Raw genomic sequence first — 15,618 nt, 5'->3', positions numbered from 1 at the left:
TTTCAGTTTGGGTGATTGCCATACATGTATACACACACACAAATATGCATATACATATATTTACACATATATATATGTATATATATATGTATATGTATATTTGCGTTTAATCGCTTAGTCCTTTTAAAAAATAAATTCTTGGACTATCCCTAGAACCCGCAGATTTTTCTCATTTCGTTGCCGTGTTTAGATCTTCCGTCCTCGTGCCTTCTGACATCACGACTTATTTCTCTCAGCGTATTTTATTTTCAGTCGCCGAATGCGGTGGACGCAGTCGGGACCAGTCAGGAAAAGGGCCTGTGAGTTCTGGGCGATCACTTTTCTGCATTAACGGTGCCTACGGAGGCTCTCGTTCTCAATCTCAGCGTGGGGAATTTCTGCAGGTACCACACAGAGCTCAAAAGTCTCACGGCAAAGCCATCTTGATTGTTTATGTCTTAGTACTTTATTTTGGAGATTTAAAGGACATTAAGAAAACTTCTTTGGGCAGGTGGAATGCCATATGGCTCGGGGACTGGACCACTGCCACAGCTTTAGAGATTTACTGAAGCTTCTCCTTCTCGTGGGAGGGATATGCGTCCTTGGCCTGCTTCCACTCGGCGATGATATGCATGTGCAGATTGGCAATGAAACGACTTAGAAACAAAACAAAACAGCGACTGTTTAGAAAGAGACGTCTTCCTCTAATATGCACTTACGGATAGAGCCCGAAAGAGAGGCTCTGTGAACAGAGCCTTTATTGGACTCCAAACTTTTTCACTTTAATTCACTCGTTATATGTATTTCATGCAGATACTCTTGTGGGGTGACTTGGGGTGGGGGATAGATTTATAGTGGTTTTCTGCATGCTAACTGAACCCTCCTAAATTCAGATTTGATGTCTTATACACGCACACACGCATGCACGCACACATGCGCACACACACACACACTTTCACATCTGCTATAGATAGTTCTGAACGGTGGCATAGCCATTAAGTGGCAACATCTGGGGTCTGCTGGAAGGAACGCTGAAAGTCACGCCACCATTCGATCCGCCATTCGCACAGTGACCTTCCCCAGCGTGGTGTTCTGTGCCGACCTTGAGGCAGGCTGGAGAGAGCTGCCTTTCTGGTACTCCTTGCCGAAGGGCTCCTCGTGGTCTCTGGAGCGGTAGCAAGACCAGAAGCTCTAGAGAAGGGGAAGCCGGGGGCTGTCACGTTGCTAGAGGGGACGCCTGGGGTGCGTCTCTGTTGAACAGAATGCGGAGAATCGAATACTTGTAATTATGTCACTGATGTCAAATGATCTGTATCTGTCTATCTATTTATCATCTATCATCTATCATTATCTTTCTATCTATCTATCACCTATCATCTGTCAGCTATCTATCGTCTATCTATCATGTATCTATTATCTATCTATCTATCTGTATGTGTATATTTTGGAATACTAAACATTCATTCTGTACAGTATCATTTTTTTAAGTAAGGGTATTTGAGGCTATTTTATATGGGGATCGACACTGCAAATAATTTTGAGATTAAAGAACATAGAAGAACATTGTCTTATTGACTCAGTTTCCCCTCTTTTTCCCCCTATTTCTTTTTGATTCCTGAGGCAGAATCATATTTTCTCTCGAGGAGACCCTGGAGTACTCCTTGATTCTTCGCGGCCCCTCAAACACCTGGAATAAGTAGTGAACCATAATATGAAAAAAAAAAAAGTCTTTCATTGAATATCAGATATAATAACTACCATTTATGGGCACTTTCTATTTTCATAAGTAAGCTGCACATCTTCCATTTTCCCTATTATTGTGACAGCAGTGCAAACTAGGTCCTATTGTTTCCATTTTATAAAGAAAATGAGACCAAGAGAAATTAAATAACTTCCTCAAGTTCTCACGGATGTGCTTATTAAGGGTCGGAAATGGGTTTTAAAAAACCACTCAACTCCGAGTGCGTGTTCTTTTCCCTTTATGCCTACCCATCTGTCTTTTGTTTCATGGCAAATATTTCGCAGGGATCTGTAATTTCATGACTTGGGCATTTTGCGTTCTTGAATTAGAAGAACCAATATGACCTACAGATACACCCCATGAAAGGAATTGCTTTTTTAACAGCGACGACAAAAAATCTTGCAAATGAGAAACAACGGGCCACGTAGCTGTCTAGGAAGCGTCCACCCAGCTTCCAGCCGTAAGACTGAGAATAAGGCTTCTGCTTGTCCCAGCGAAGCTTCGGACGTGTTTGTGGTCCTTTCCCTTTATGATTGTCTGTGGACAGAGTCTGCAGCATCAGATCTCAAATGGAAGAAGTGTCTCCCAGGAAAGTGAAGCCAAGGAACCTATGGCCTAAAATATAAACTCTTTTTAAAAAACTTGTTCCCTTACTGAGCTTGCCAATTTCCATAATTAGTCAGAGGCAATTAAGTACTTTAATTAGTTTGATCTTTATGGAATTTCCAGCATGTTTTTGTTTTGTAATCAGAACTAAATTTGAGTATATGACTAATACCCCTTATAAAGGCTTACATTAGCATACATCAAAATGACTTACTTCCCTTCCAGGATGGAGATCTTTTATTGGCATAATTTTAACATGCATTTCATAAAAACTGAGTGTTTATACATTATTACTTATTTGAAATATCACATCATCCATCTGCAGGCAGCATGGTGTTAAGTAGAACATAATGGCTTTTCTTCATTTTTTGGTTTAGATGTAGGCACAAAATACACATTTAAGATGCAATTGTTAATACTTAATACATCTTAACATTTAATATAAACGAAACTTAAAATTTTTGGTATAAGATCATTGCTAATATAAAAGTTTATGCAATCTAGCAAGGCACTGATTTAAGAAAAAATTGCCAATCTATGTGCGTATGGTTTGGCATTTAAGTCATAGTACAGATTAAGGGTTGATTTGATTAGTGAATTGCTGACTTCCAAATTTTAATGTGTATGTAACCACTTGAGAGAATCCAAACGGTCGAGACACTAGCCTGAGTTTACTTGGATATATCCATAGGATCAGGTTTTGTTTTTTGTTTTTTTTTTGCAACTAAATCTGTGCTTAGAATCATGACCGCCCTGGGTTCGTACCACACTGTCACCTCTGTCCTCCAGCACAGAGGTCTGTTCTCTGAGGACCACAATTGATTTTTTAAAAATATTTTCTTAACCCTACTTTTTTATCCCTGGAGGTACTTTATGCTCTATTTTCTAGTTTTCATTTTTCAAACTTATTATCTCTCTTTTTCATTTTTCAGTTGATGCATATGCTGACAAACTATCTTGAATTCAGGCTGACTTCTTGAGTTTTCCAAGAGTCTGAGGAACCCTTTGAATGGAAGGCATCACAGAGGTTGGGGGCTGGACTGGAAGCAGCTGGGCCCGCTGAAACTGATTGCTATTTAGGTGCTAGGACAGCCTCGAGCTTCCTTAGATCTAATAGGGCCAGGGACCTAAATACCTGGAAGTCCTAGAAACTGGAAAACAAACCGTGGACTCAGGTCTGTTAGCGCCCTTAGCCTGGGAGATGGGGATTCGCTCTGTCTCAGAGTTCCTTTGAGTCAACTGAATAATTGAGTCCTGGAAACATAAAAGTGATGGGCACTTAAAACAGAATATACTGAGGACGAGCCCGGGAAGGGGAAGAAAATGAAATTCTGCATTTTTTGTGTATGAGTTTCACACTCATTCCCTCTTTTGCCACGTAGGGGAGAGAAGTTTAAAAATCTCTTTTTTAATGCCTTTTATTTATTTTTATGCTTATTTATTTTATTGAAGTACAGAATAGCTGTGCGTATTGAAACGTCTATTCTTAAAACTTTTGAATCCAAAGAATTTTATTCGGTACCTGTTTTATATGTAAGCAAGGTTCCAGCGTATCCAAAGGGACAGATTAGCTGGCTGCAAAACTTAACAGCTATTGGTTCTAGCTAAAGAGTAATCAGAAACCTGTAAGCAACAACAAGAAGCCCACTCTGTCTTTCATTCCCGCGTTAGCTTTTATCATGTAATTGAAAACGAGTTACAGGCAATTTTTTGTTACCGTCTGTGGCATACAATGAGATTAGATCATGCTGCGCATTTGTTTAGAATTATATAAAACCTTTGCCTATATCCCAGTATCCACATTCAAAACCGTGAAGTCCAATAGTATGTTTAGGGCAACAGAGCCTTCCTTTATGCTTCTTGCTGGGTTTGGACTCGCTACTGTGCTGCCCAGTAGCAGCCGTGTGTATGTGGGGCCGGAGCCTGTGGACGCAGCTTGGGGCACCGCTGAGGACGTGTGTGTTAGGCCTCTCATACCTCCTTTTCAAACCATTAACCTATTTTAGCATCTCAGGGTGCTTAAATGCAGTATTCACTCACTCACCAAAACTATTTGTCGAGCAACTTCTGATATCTCAGGCGTTTAGAGCATCGCGTATACAACGATGAACAAGACGGGTTCACAGAGTTTACGTTCTCTTAACATAAATAAGAAAACACCAGAAGAGTGAAAAGGGTGACAAAGGTATACAAATAGTCGTTAGAAGCATGTTCCCAGTATGTGGTTAGGGGACATAGTATCTCTTCCTAGTGTGGAAAACCCTGCTAGTTTGGAAGATACTGCTTCCTTTATACTCCAGCCAATCGCAGCGGGGGAGGGGGGCGGGGGGAGTTGGGCTCCGTGATCTTAAGACATTCTCATTATGTGAATCTTAAACATCTATGCAGATTGTCTACTAGCAATAAAAATAATATGGTAATAAGGACACCAGGTAATGTATACTCCTAATTATATTTAAATAGTTCTCCATGTAGTGATGATAATGGTAAGGTAATATAGTCATAATGGTATAATAAATAGTATGGAAATAATGGTATCATGTTTGGTGGTTGTAAAAGCTAAATATCCTTTTCTTTTTGCAATAGCATCAGCCAAGCACCATAATATATGTTATTTTAATATGCTGGATTTAACTTTAAAAAATAACATTTTTCTATCCTGGAAATATCATAGGAACCTCATTCACAGTATGTTAACATTTTTCTTAGTTTATGAAATGAAACACATATCCCATATGAAGCAGCCAACAGGAAGGAAAAAAAAAAAAGAGGCTTTGTCAATATGTGTGCATAATTGAAACAAAAATAATTAGTACATTTCATCTCAGCTTTTCTTAGTTTATGAAATGAAACACATATCCCATATGAAGCAGCCAACAGGAAGGAAAAAAAAAAAAAGAGGCTTTGTCAATATGTGTGCATAATTGAATCAAAAATAATTAGTACATTTCATCTCAGCACAATTTTGTCATTTGGTTTTATGATTCATGGGGAAGACGCCTGGTTCTTGTCGGTCTGAAGATATCCCCTGGCTAGTTGGAAATAGTAATAGGAGAAGGCATGAGCATATTCGGGCACACACACTGTCTCGCTCATGGTATTAGGTGATTTCTTATCGCATTTGATTGTCAAAGTAAAAGGAAGTGAACCCCAGGCAGACGCACACAGGGACTTGGGAGCGGGCGGTCACCTTCCTGCTGTCCGACCCTTGGTGCCAGGCAGGCCCTTCCCACCCACAGAGGCACGAAGCCTCCAACCCTGTCTTCCTGCCACATGTGATGCACCTACGTGTGAATAACGGAAATCCTTATTTAGGAAACATTTTAGGTCAGAGGCTAGTCTAAGTCAATTAAATTTGTGGGCTCTCTTCAACGATCATTGTAACAATGATTTTAGTTAATTTATGGGCTAAAGACCTACAATTAGTACATAGCAACATTGACTATGCTTTACTTTTATATTCTCTCTATTACTCTGTTTGACATCTATACCTTTTATGTTTTGAGATGTGTAAAGAACAGAAAACAATAATTAACAGTGAAGGGCAAAGAAAAAAGGATACCTTTTCCAAAAATAGGGCAGTTTGAAACTCAGTCATTAAATCAAGTTTTTGCTGTGGTGACAAACTTTCCATAACAATTTTCTCATGAATTTTTTATGTACTTTCAAGATTCGACATTTTTCCTTTTATTTTTTGCATCGGCAGTCACCAATGAACTTGAGTATTGCTAGTCATCAAGCGAAGTGTATATTCAGGAAGAAAAGTATTGTATGAGTAAGGGAAATGCTATTAAGTGGACACAGATTCTTCTTTTAATTTCTAATTTTCAATGTGCTTAGAAAATAAACTAGATTAAGGAAACTGTTCTATAACTAGAGTCACAGGAAACAATGGCGCCCACAGTATGGACTATTCATTTTTCTTTATGGTATGAATGAGTTTAAATGATTTTACATTATTTTAAACAGCATGTTTTAATTTTCATGAGTTAGCAAAAGGTGGAAGTTTGATGCCTTTTTGTCAATCTACATTCATGAGTAGATCGAGAATATGTTTCAGGCTGAACAGGTGACGTCTGTATACCAAAACTAAAATTTCCCCTCCTTCCTTTTTAAAGAGTCATTTATGGGTTTTATTTCTAACTCATAGATGATTCTTAAAAAAAAATGAAAGATACTTTTAGATCACAATGAGGCAAATACATTTCTCCTTTGGACTTGTTTAGAAATATATTTCCCAATATAAAAAATATTCCACTTTTCATAAAAGGAAAACGTATTTCTTAAACTTAAAAAAAAAATCCCTTATTTGAGTTATTCCGTGTACTCTTCAAAGCAATATGTCGCAGATCCATTTTGCGTTTCTTCAGATAATTTCTGATTACGTGATCCTTGTGATTTCTAATGGCTTAAGTGCTTTTGCATAAACAGAGTATCGATTCCTTTTGAGAGCCGCAAACCTCGATGGCCTATATGCGTTTCACTCCTACCCACCCCCTGTTATTACTTAAAAATCTATAATTTCATGACTTAGAAATCAAAAGAACAATTTAAACTTCCGTGGGTTTACAATCTGTGAATCAGGGGAAGAGAGCCCTAGGAAAGGATTTTGAAGTGTTAGGGAGTATAGTTCGGGTAGCTCAGCAATGAGACCCAGGCGCATCAGTGCTGGGAACGATGCAGTGACGATCGTCACGTGAGAGAAGGGCAGCCGGAAAGGATTTTATTTTGCCATTTTTGTCCCCCTTTCTGTATTAACGTTTTTTTTTTGTTTTTGTTTTTGTTTTTTTTGTCTTGTTTCTTACATAAATTATGCTTTGGTACGTGATTTCATGTATTTTTTTCTGACTTCAAGAAAGCTTTGTATGGTTAATTTTTTTAAGGCAAAAATTTTCGTTTCTAAATGTTTAATGGCTTTTTAAACAGCTTTATTGAGCTATAATTCACATATCATACAGTTCGCCCATTTACTGCGTATAGTTCAGCGGTTTTAGTATATCCGTGGGTGCGCGCAAGCATCGCTGCTGTCTACATCGGGACACTTCCATTGCCCCCTGTGACGGTCCTGAGGGGTGGGGCCTTTTGGAGGTACTTAGGGTTAGATGAGACGTAAAGGTGAGGCCTTCGTGAGTGCCTTTATAAGAAGTCGTGGCATAGGAGGCGGGCTGAGAGTTCCAAGCTTCTAACTGTGGCTTGGTGTTTCTGGTGGCCAGCCTCCAAGCCATGCCGGAGCCATGCTGGAGCCCACCAAGAGCCACCTCGGTGTTAGGAACAAAGACGTTCCTATTACTCAGAAATCCCAAGGGACTCAGAAGCTCTGTGCCAGGAACTGGAATCAAAGACTAAAATGTCAGAACAAAAGATGCTCATAGCACCTTTATCATGTAGGGAGTTACAAAGGTTTTAAGAGCTTTGGCCAGGAGCTGGGGACAAAGACCAAAATATATATTTCTTATTATATCACAATATCACAATCTTCATAGCAACTCTTTGAGGACAGATGATCTTTTTCTCCATTGTAGAGAGGAGGAAATCAAAACATGGCAAAACTTTAGGGCTCACTCACCCTGATTGCTTGGCGAAGAGGCAGGATAGTTTTCATTCAGGCCGTTTTGTTTATGCTGTATCTTTTCTGGCTACAAATTGGATTTTAAGTTTAACTTTGAAAATTCAAAGGTAGGAAGGTTTTTGATTATATTGCTTGTTATGATAATATTTTTAGTTTCTTAAATATGAGTGGGGGCTTCAAACACGGATTTTTTGTGCCACAAGCCAGAGTATCAGTGTTAACTCAGCTCCCGTGAGTCAGATGCAGTGATTACCTGGGCTCTTCTGCCTCCCCCCTTGGAGTGGGCGAGGAAAGCTCTCAGGATGGGAGGGAGTGGGCGGCACGCGAGGATTTTGTTCTTGACTGTGGCTAAGCCAGAGTGGGAAAGTCAAACCTTTCCTTGACCTTCTGACCCGTTCTCATACTGAATGAGTCAGACAGGGAAGCACGCAATGACTCCGGAGCTGTGTAGTTAATTCTAGTCTGCCTGTATAGAGCTGAGCTAAGGCGGGAGTTTCTTTTGATTTTCACTTAATTTCTGATACATTTAAAAAATATATCCTTTTCAGTCTAATAGAGCTCAGTATTTGCTTTCATAAAATGTAAAGGCTCTTTAAGGCAGTAAGAACGATTAAGTGTCTACTCTTTGCCTAGTATTTCACCAGGGGTATTATCTCTCTGTGGTCTGTTGGTTTTTTATTCCTCTTGGGAAAGTCCAGACTACTTAGAGGAATTATTTTAATGCTAAGCTTTATATATTTATACCTCCCCTACTTTTGTATTTCTCTGTGACCATTTACTGCCCTTGTATTGATTTCAAAATATCTTTCTCATTCTTCCTCGGCACTTCGAATGTGTGTATCTGTGTCAGAAACGGATGACATTGTTGACCGGCACATGCTTTATGGGGCTATATTTTTTTGTCTGTTTGTTTTTTTCCAATAATTGTTTTACTAGAGTCAATAAGACACTGGTTAATAGTTTTTCATAAGGGAATAGAATTTTCTGAAGCAGGGAGAAAGTAATCATGAAGTTAGAAAATAAACAAGAGTCAGAGAAGTTAGTTTGTCTGTTTCTTGTGAGTGCTGTCAACTTTGAAACCAGCGGTCTGTATTCGCACTGAGTGAGGTAGGAGATTCAAAATTAAAACATACAATAAAAATATAGATCATGGCTCTGGGCCACACGTGTGTACATACACCTGCGTGAATGCATGGTGATATGCATCGAATCGGGAGTCGGAAGACAAGATTTTGTCACGCGCCACCTATAGGAAGTCATTATAACCCTGTCTCCCCAAGTTTTCAATCTATAACACCTGCCTTGCCTGACTCATTTGTCAATATGAGATGAAATAGCCATGCGAAAGGACTGAAAATCATAGCTGTTAATCATGCAATAGTATTATTGTAAGTACGTGTGTTTATAGCCAATTCGTTGTTGATTGCTGTATCACTGCAATGAGACTGAGGCCAGGGTTTGAGGTTCTAAAAAAAATCTTCCACGAGTCAGTGCATGCACGTGCGTGCATGCGTGTACGCATTGCGTGTGTGTGCGCACGTGCGTGTGCGTGCGTGTGTCTGTGGTTTTCCTTTATGCTCTTATGCGGTTAGTGAGAGCTGAAGGGCGGGGCTCCCTATGGATGGACGCCCATGGGCGGTGCATCTTTATGAGAAGGGCTGCCATTCAGAATTCATTTTAAGAGGTGTTTAAAGTGATAGGTAAGCATTGCGGCATTAATATAGTTGACCTCAGGACAAGGTACGTATTTTTAGAGTCATTTGAAATTTTGGATTGGTTTCTCTTTTATGGAGATGAGAAGGCTGCGAAATGAGATAACAGAAAAGCAGATAATTACTCGTGGTTCCCTTAAATGATATAGCGATCTTAAAGGTCCTTTCTTCATATTCGATCTAAAATTTCTCCATAGATTTGCTCTGTAATCGACAGACCTTCAGCTCTTCTTATTCCCGTTTAATGTATGGATTACATTTCCCTCCCAGCTTGTTCTTCTGATAATAAGATAAACATCCCCAGAGGCGCATGGTATCTGCTGTTCCCTTAGGGAGCGGGGAATTGACCTTTACTCCAGAAAGGAATTCACGCTCCCTCTCTGACAGCAGAGGTACATATAATAGCTCACTGCTTACCAGCCCTGGGAGAAAGAATGAGAGCCTGGGTCCCAAAACCATTGCGGGGGTCACCAGCAACACATAAAAATCACACATTTTCTCTGCAGTGGTTTTCATCTGTTGTGCAGACACAGACTTAACTTTCTCAGCATCTTCCGAAAGTGGGCTCAGTAGCTCACCAGCAGTGTGTGATGGAGTGGGTGTGAGGTGCAGAGTGTGGGCACCCGGGTCACTGATTCGGGCTGCCTCAGTTTACTCCTTCCAACAGCTACGAATTCTCCCGTGTGAGCACTTGTGCTTGGTCCTCCTTAAATGATCATGGGAGGGTCTTCAAACTCTCCCAGAGGGATTATTCATACGAGCCCCCCAGGGCACCTGGATGACACTGTCCTATGTTGTAGCTTGTACCGTGCAGTAAGCGCTTCCGTCGTGTTTGCGTGGCGGGCTTGTCCCCTGCACTGTACGAATATCAGCTCATTTCATCTAGTGTTTGCCATTATTCCGCAGGTGAGGAAATATGGCCAAGAAGTTATGTAACTTGACACCTGGGTAGTAAGTAGCAAGTAGCAGAGCCACATGTTACAGTCTCCAGGGTCCAAGCTCTTAATTACTTCACCCTGCTGCTCGCTAGTCATATAATTAAACCATTGGTTACGTGAAACGATATTTCTCTTGGAAAATATAGGCGTTGTCCCCCACGCATCCAATTGGGAAATGATAGCATGAGACACAGCAGTTACTGCGATGAGTGTTTGCAGTCAGCAGAGGGTCCGATCACGCAGAAGAGGGAAATAATCGTACCTTTGCAGTTTTTTCATTAATTTTTTTTTTTTTGGAATATTGCCTGTCAGTGGAGGGAAATGTTAATCCATTTTTTTTTTTTTTTTGGAATATTGCCTGTCAGTGGAGAGAAATGTTAATCTGTCCATTATTTCTATGATCAAATAGCCTGAAGAGTGAGGTTTTGGCCGAATCGTGCATTGATTCTACCAGCTGCCAGGTGCTATTCTGAATCTAGGACCCATCATGGACATTAATCCAATGTCAGTGTCACCGAGCCGCTTAGAGCCTAGCGGCCAGCAGTGTGGCCTGTGGCAAGTTGATTTATGTGGGCAGGAGACCCTGGGTCTCTAAAGCGAAGGGATTTTTTTGCTCACATTTTGTAACGGGCAATGCTTCTTAATTATGAGTTAACTATAACACGATTAAACAGAATATAATAAAGACGAAATGAGCATACTCCTCCGTGATGTAACCCTTACGCTTCTCAATTAGATGTTGAATCTTTTTTTTTGCTTTCTTTTTTTGCGTCAGTTATTAATTTCATATGTTGTTAATACTAAAATTTTTATTCTTGTAGAACGTCATTTCTAAAAAAGCCTTTCAAAAAATCATTTTGTAAAAAATGAGCTCATCGGGAGAGTACAATATTTGACAAATAAGCTTGTATTTTTTTCTAAAGAGAGACTAAGTTTTTAAATGCCATCGTTTAATTAAGTTAAATTCTGAAAAGGAAAATTCAACTTATTAAAAACCCTTCTCTGACGGCAGACCCTTCATGGTGATGCCAGCGCTTACAGACAGAGCTGTGCTAATGCTGGACTCTCCTGGGGCTTTCGTGACCCAACGTCCCAGCGATTCCCTGCTGTAATTCTTATTGACTGTGCATATCATTCATTCGTCTATGGCATATGCTGCAAAAAGTGTCCCTCAGCAGCTTCCATTTTCCTCTTCGCCACAGAGAAGTCAGTAGTTCCATTGCTCACGTAGATTACCGACGCAGTGGTTTTTGCAACAAACCACCATGCGTTCTCTGCCATTTCGTCATTTTCGAGTTGATTCGAATGAACATAATGGTGTGTTGCCTTTTAAAAATACCGTTATAATATAACAGATACAACTCCACATCGAAGAAATGTTGACAGAGATGAGAAATCGCATCATAGAGTGTTTCAATTTGTAGATTAAATTCAATACGGAATCCAGTACTGGTAATTAACAAAGATTTGCCGCTAAGATTTCGTTCTTCTTTTTCCGAAGAACTTGATGTTCAGTGGGTTCCGCTTAGGAACGTGGTCCATCCTTGCATTATAAAAGTCCCTTATGTTTCATACCATTTAGCAAACAGATTTAGCAAGCGCCGTATATGATTTCTGTATCTTCAAAATATGGTCTCAACATCACTTGTGTCCATAATATTAAAGAAATCCTTGTGGGCATATATTCTGGGCAGGTATTACTTTCTTGATTGAGGTTCATAGTGTTTCTGTTAAACCAAAACGGAAATTACGAAATGCCTGTGCCCGTTTTCACCAAGTCCACGATATTCAACTCATTCTTTTCTTAAATTACCGATTTCTTGTTCCATCTCCCACCCCTAACATCACTTTGTGACTTGGCCTTTATCTTTTAATTCTTGATTTCATACACACACACACACACACACACACACACATATGTGTATATATATATGGTTACATTTCCATCTGCTTTTAGTATAAGTTTCCTGATATATATATTTGGAAGCAGCAGGACTGTCCTTGAAAAGAAAAATCGTCCGTGTCGCTTCCTGTCTCAGGACCATCTGAAGACCCACCCTAAGCACAACGAGGCCTGGTCGAGATGTCTGGAAGTTTCCTTCAGGATTTTAGGCATTTTTCTCCCCAGGTTCTTTCATTATAAACATTATGACTATCGTCTTTAAACATCTGATTTTAATGCGACGTATTTTTCATGAGTATTAGATTGACTACTGTGTTCTCTTTTGAGGCAGAATGATCCTGAGCGTCGGAAGTGGAAGCGAGGAAACCCTGAATGACTGATGCTCTCAGTTTTTCCCTGACTGGTTCTCTCTCTTCTCTGGGCTTTAAAGACAAAGATTTAAATGGTGGTTGTGATATTTATGAAATTAGGAGACTCCAGTGTCATTTCCCTTGAGGTCAGTGATTGGTTTTATGCTGTCCTAGTGATCATCTAATAATTGTAATGTGGCACAATATTGAAAGTGCCCCGTGGGACAATTTAATACGTGGTGATTTAAAATGTAAATATATGCCATATGGTTCTCTCTCTTTTGCTATCTCCCTGAGTGTTTTAAAGGCATATGTTTCTTCTAAGAAAAGGGTTGTCAAAGTGCTCGTGAGAAATGTTTATTGCATTCATTGCCAAACACTCAGAAAACTTTTGGATTTCTATCCTGATTCCGAGAGGCAAAAATGGAAGAATGCAATATAGTCAAACACACACTCAGTACTTTTCTCGTGCTTTCTGAGCAACCCAGACTCTTCAGAATACCCCGTTTATGAGATAAAATCACTGTCCTTTCATCTGCTGTCATTGTGTGTCTCAAGCTTCATGTTTGTGTCTTAAGAACTCTTCCAAGTATGAGAACACAGATGCGGGGGCATGATGCCACTGGCGAACCAGGACCTATGAAGATAGTGACAGGTGACCTCAGACCTTGTTATTTAGACAGTAAATGGCGAGGTTTGTAGGATTGTCACAGAGCTATCCTGTCTGCGTTGTCTGCCTCCGTGTTGGCTTCCAGTGTTATCAGTCTCTTCTGCAGATGCTTTTGCCTCAGCCGTTGGTCCTTAAAAGCCTTCGCCTAAACTCTTCTGGCCTCAGCTTTCTCGCCAACAACTGTGTTTCTGGCCTTTACGTTTGTGCTGCTTGCTCTGGACTTGCGTCCGCCATGATCGTCTGGAGTAACTGCAGAAGCAGACAAACTCTGTTTTTAAGCTGGCCTTTATCTGCTTGCCAGTCCATCTGTTTGCTGCACGTCCAAATTCCCTGGCTTGAGGGTTGCCTTGATTTCTCAGCTGAGCAGTTGGGTCTTCCAGGGGTTGAAACTAATGCGAATTAACGGAGAAAGAGGCCTTATTTTCTGTTTTAGGAAATGATTCCTAGAATTAGATTTTCTTTTTTTTTTAACTTCCAAATGCTAATCCATAATATGTGCCAGAATACGATGACTCTGTGTCAGCGGTTCCCCTTGTTAACCCCGGGGCTGCTTGTTGAAACAAAACCTAAATGTTTGTTCTGTATGTACACACATAAAGAACAAAATAGCGCGCGAATACGTTTCATCAGGATTCTGTATGTGTTATTAGCAATCATTTTTTTAAATAGATATGCATCTTTTTTCTGAACCTAAATTTCGGTGCTTAAATAATAATAATAATAAAGAGATGACAAAGAGTAAAACCGCTGGATCTGATAGACATATAAACATACCAGTTGCCAGGGTAGCCTGTGGCCCTCCTTCATGAATTCATTCTCTTATGGGTTGAATTATGCCCCCCCCCCCCACACACAAAAAGACGTTGAAATTCTCACTCACCCTCACTTATCTGTGGATGTGACCTGACTTGGAAAAAATGGTCTTCGTAGATGATCAAGTTAAGATGAGGTCATTTGGGGGGGCCCCTCATCCAGTGCGACTGTGTCTTTATAAGAAAGGAGAAATTTGGACACAGAGATGGAGAGACAGAGAGAGGGCCACGGAAGGTTGGAGGGAGCTGCCGAAAAGCCCAGGAAAGCCTAAGGCAGCCATCGCTGGCCGAGCGGTAGAAAGGAGAGAGGCAGCTTTCGAAGACTCCTTGGTTTTGGACTTGCAGCCTGTACACTGTGAGAAGGAAATTTTCCATCATTTAAGCCACTCAGTTTGTAGTACTTTGTTGTGGCAGCCATGGCAAACTAATACTGATTTCATTTAGTAACACACAAGCTCGTGTCCATTTAAAAAGCCTCAGCAGCTCATTTTCAGGCTCAGTTGCAGAGTCCAGATAATTTCCTCATGACCAATTACTTCTTATGGAAAGAACGCCGGGCAGGGCTCGACTGCTTACAGCCTTGCTTGAAGGGTATGCAGGTGGGTTGTTAAGATTATCTTTTGGTCTGGTTTTCAAACGAAGGAGCGCTTGCTTGTTAGATCTGAACAGCGGTATGGAAGATATTTCAAAGGCAGGGGTAGAAAAAGCAAAATGAATTCAGCATAGGTCAGTAAGCGTGTGTTTGCCCAGGAAGAGAGGTCAGCTGCTCTAGCCATAAGACTCTTTTTTAATAATGTGCTGGTTTAAAATGCACTGACCCATTCACAACCTCCGCGGCCGGCTCACGCCCACACCGCCTGTTAGAGACGTTGCTAGGTGGTGTGCTTAGCAAGATGCTTAATGGGGCCACGGGGAGTTTAGTTTCCAGCTAAATGAGTTTAGAATGCTCAAATAAACGCAGAGTTTCAGATGAGAAAAAGAGAAAAAAGCCCCACAAGTTAAAAACCAATCACGGATAGTTAGGTCATATGCAACTATTTTTTTCAAAAATTATTTTTTGGTAAATCTATATTCATAAATAATTTTAACACTCAAACACATTTTTGTAGAAAACATATCCAACGGAAAAATCAGTTTTCAGATTTTACCAGAGAGGTTTAAGCATTCTTTTAATACACCTAAATGGATTGACAAAGAAGAAAGGTTTATTTTCACAAACAGTATATATATTTTTATTTACTAACGGTGAATTCGCCTGGCGGTTCTGAGCATTTTCAGGCAGGTACTTTAAGGGGAGCCTGAGATCACCCTAAGAGTGTGCCTTTGAGCTGTTAGAAA

At 40.2% G+C, this 15,618-nt stretch overlaps 1 protein-coding gene across 5 annotated transcripts in view; it reads left to right on the top strand.

Annotated features, from left to right (window-relative positions):
- IMMP2L (inner mitochondrial membrane peptidase subunit 2) overlaps positions 1-15,618 on the top strand; it is a 696,111-nt gene that overhangs the window by 277,564 nt on the left and 402,929 nt on the right. Inside the window, exon 5 of one of the 5 annotated variants that reach the window (XM_025046911.1) lies at positions 12,780-13,043. The exons of the other annotated variants lie outside the window; for them this stretch is intronic. Coding sequence (XP_024902679.1) covers positions 12,780-12,828 — 49 coding nt within the window. The 3' untranslated portion in view covers positions 12,829-13,043. Of the gene's footprint in view, positions 1-12,779; positions 13,044-15,618 lie in introns of those variants that run through there. 5 annotated transcript variants of the gene reach the window in all.

The sequence above is a fragment of the Pteropus alecto genome, unplaced genomic scaffold (assembly GCF_000325575.1).
Source record: "Pteropus alecto unplaced genomic scaffold, ASM32557v1 scaffold21, whole genome shotgun sequence".
NCBI classification, from domain to species: domain Eukaryota; kingdom Metazoa; phylum Chordata; class Mammalia; order Chiroptera; family Pteropodidae; genus Pteropus; species Pteropus alecto.
The sequence above is the reverse complement of the archived record's forward strand: the minus strand, read 5'-3'. Positions and strand labels throughout refer to the sequence as shown.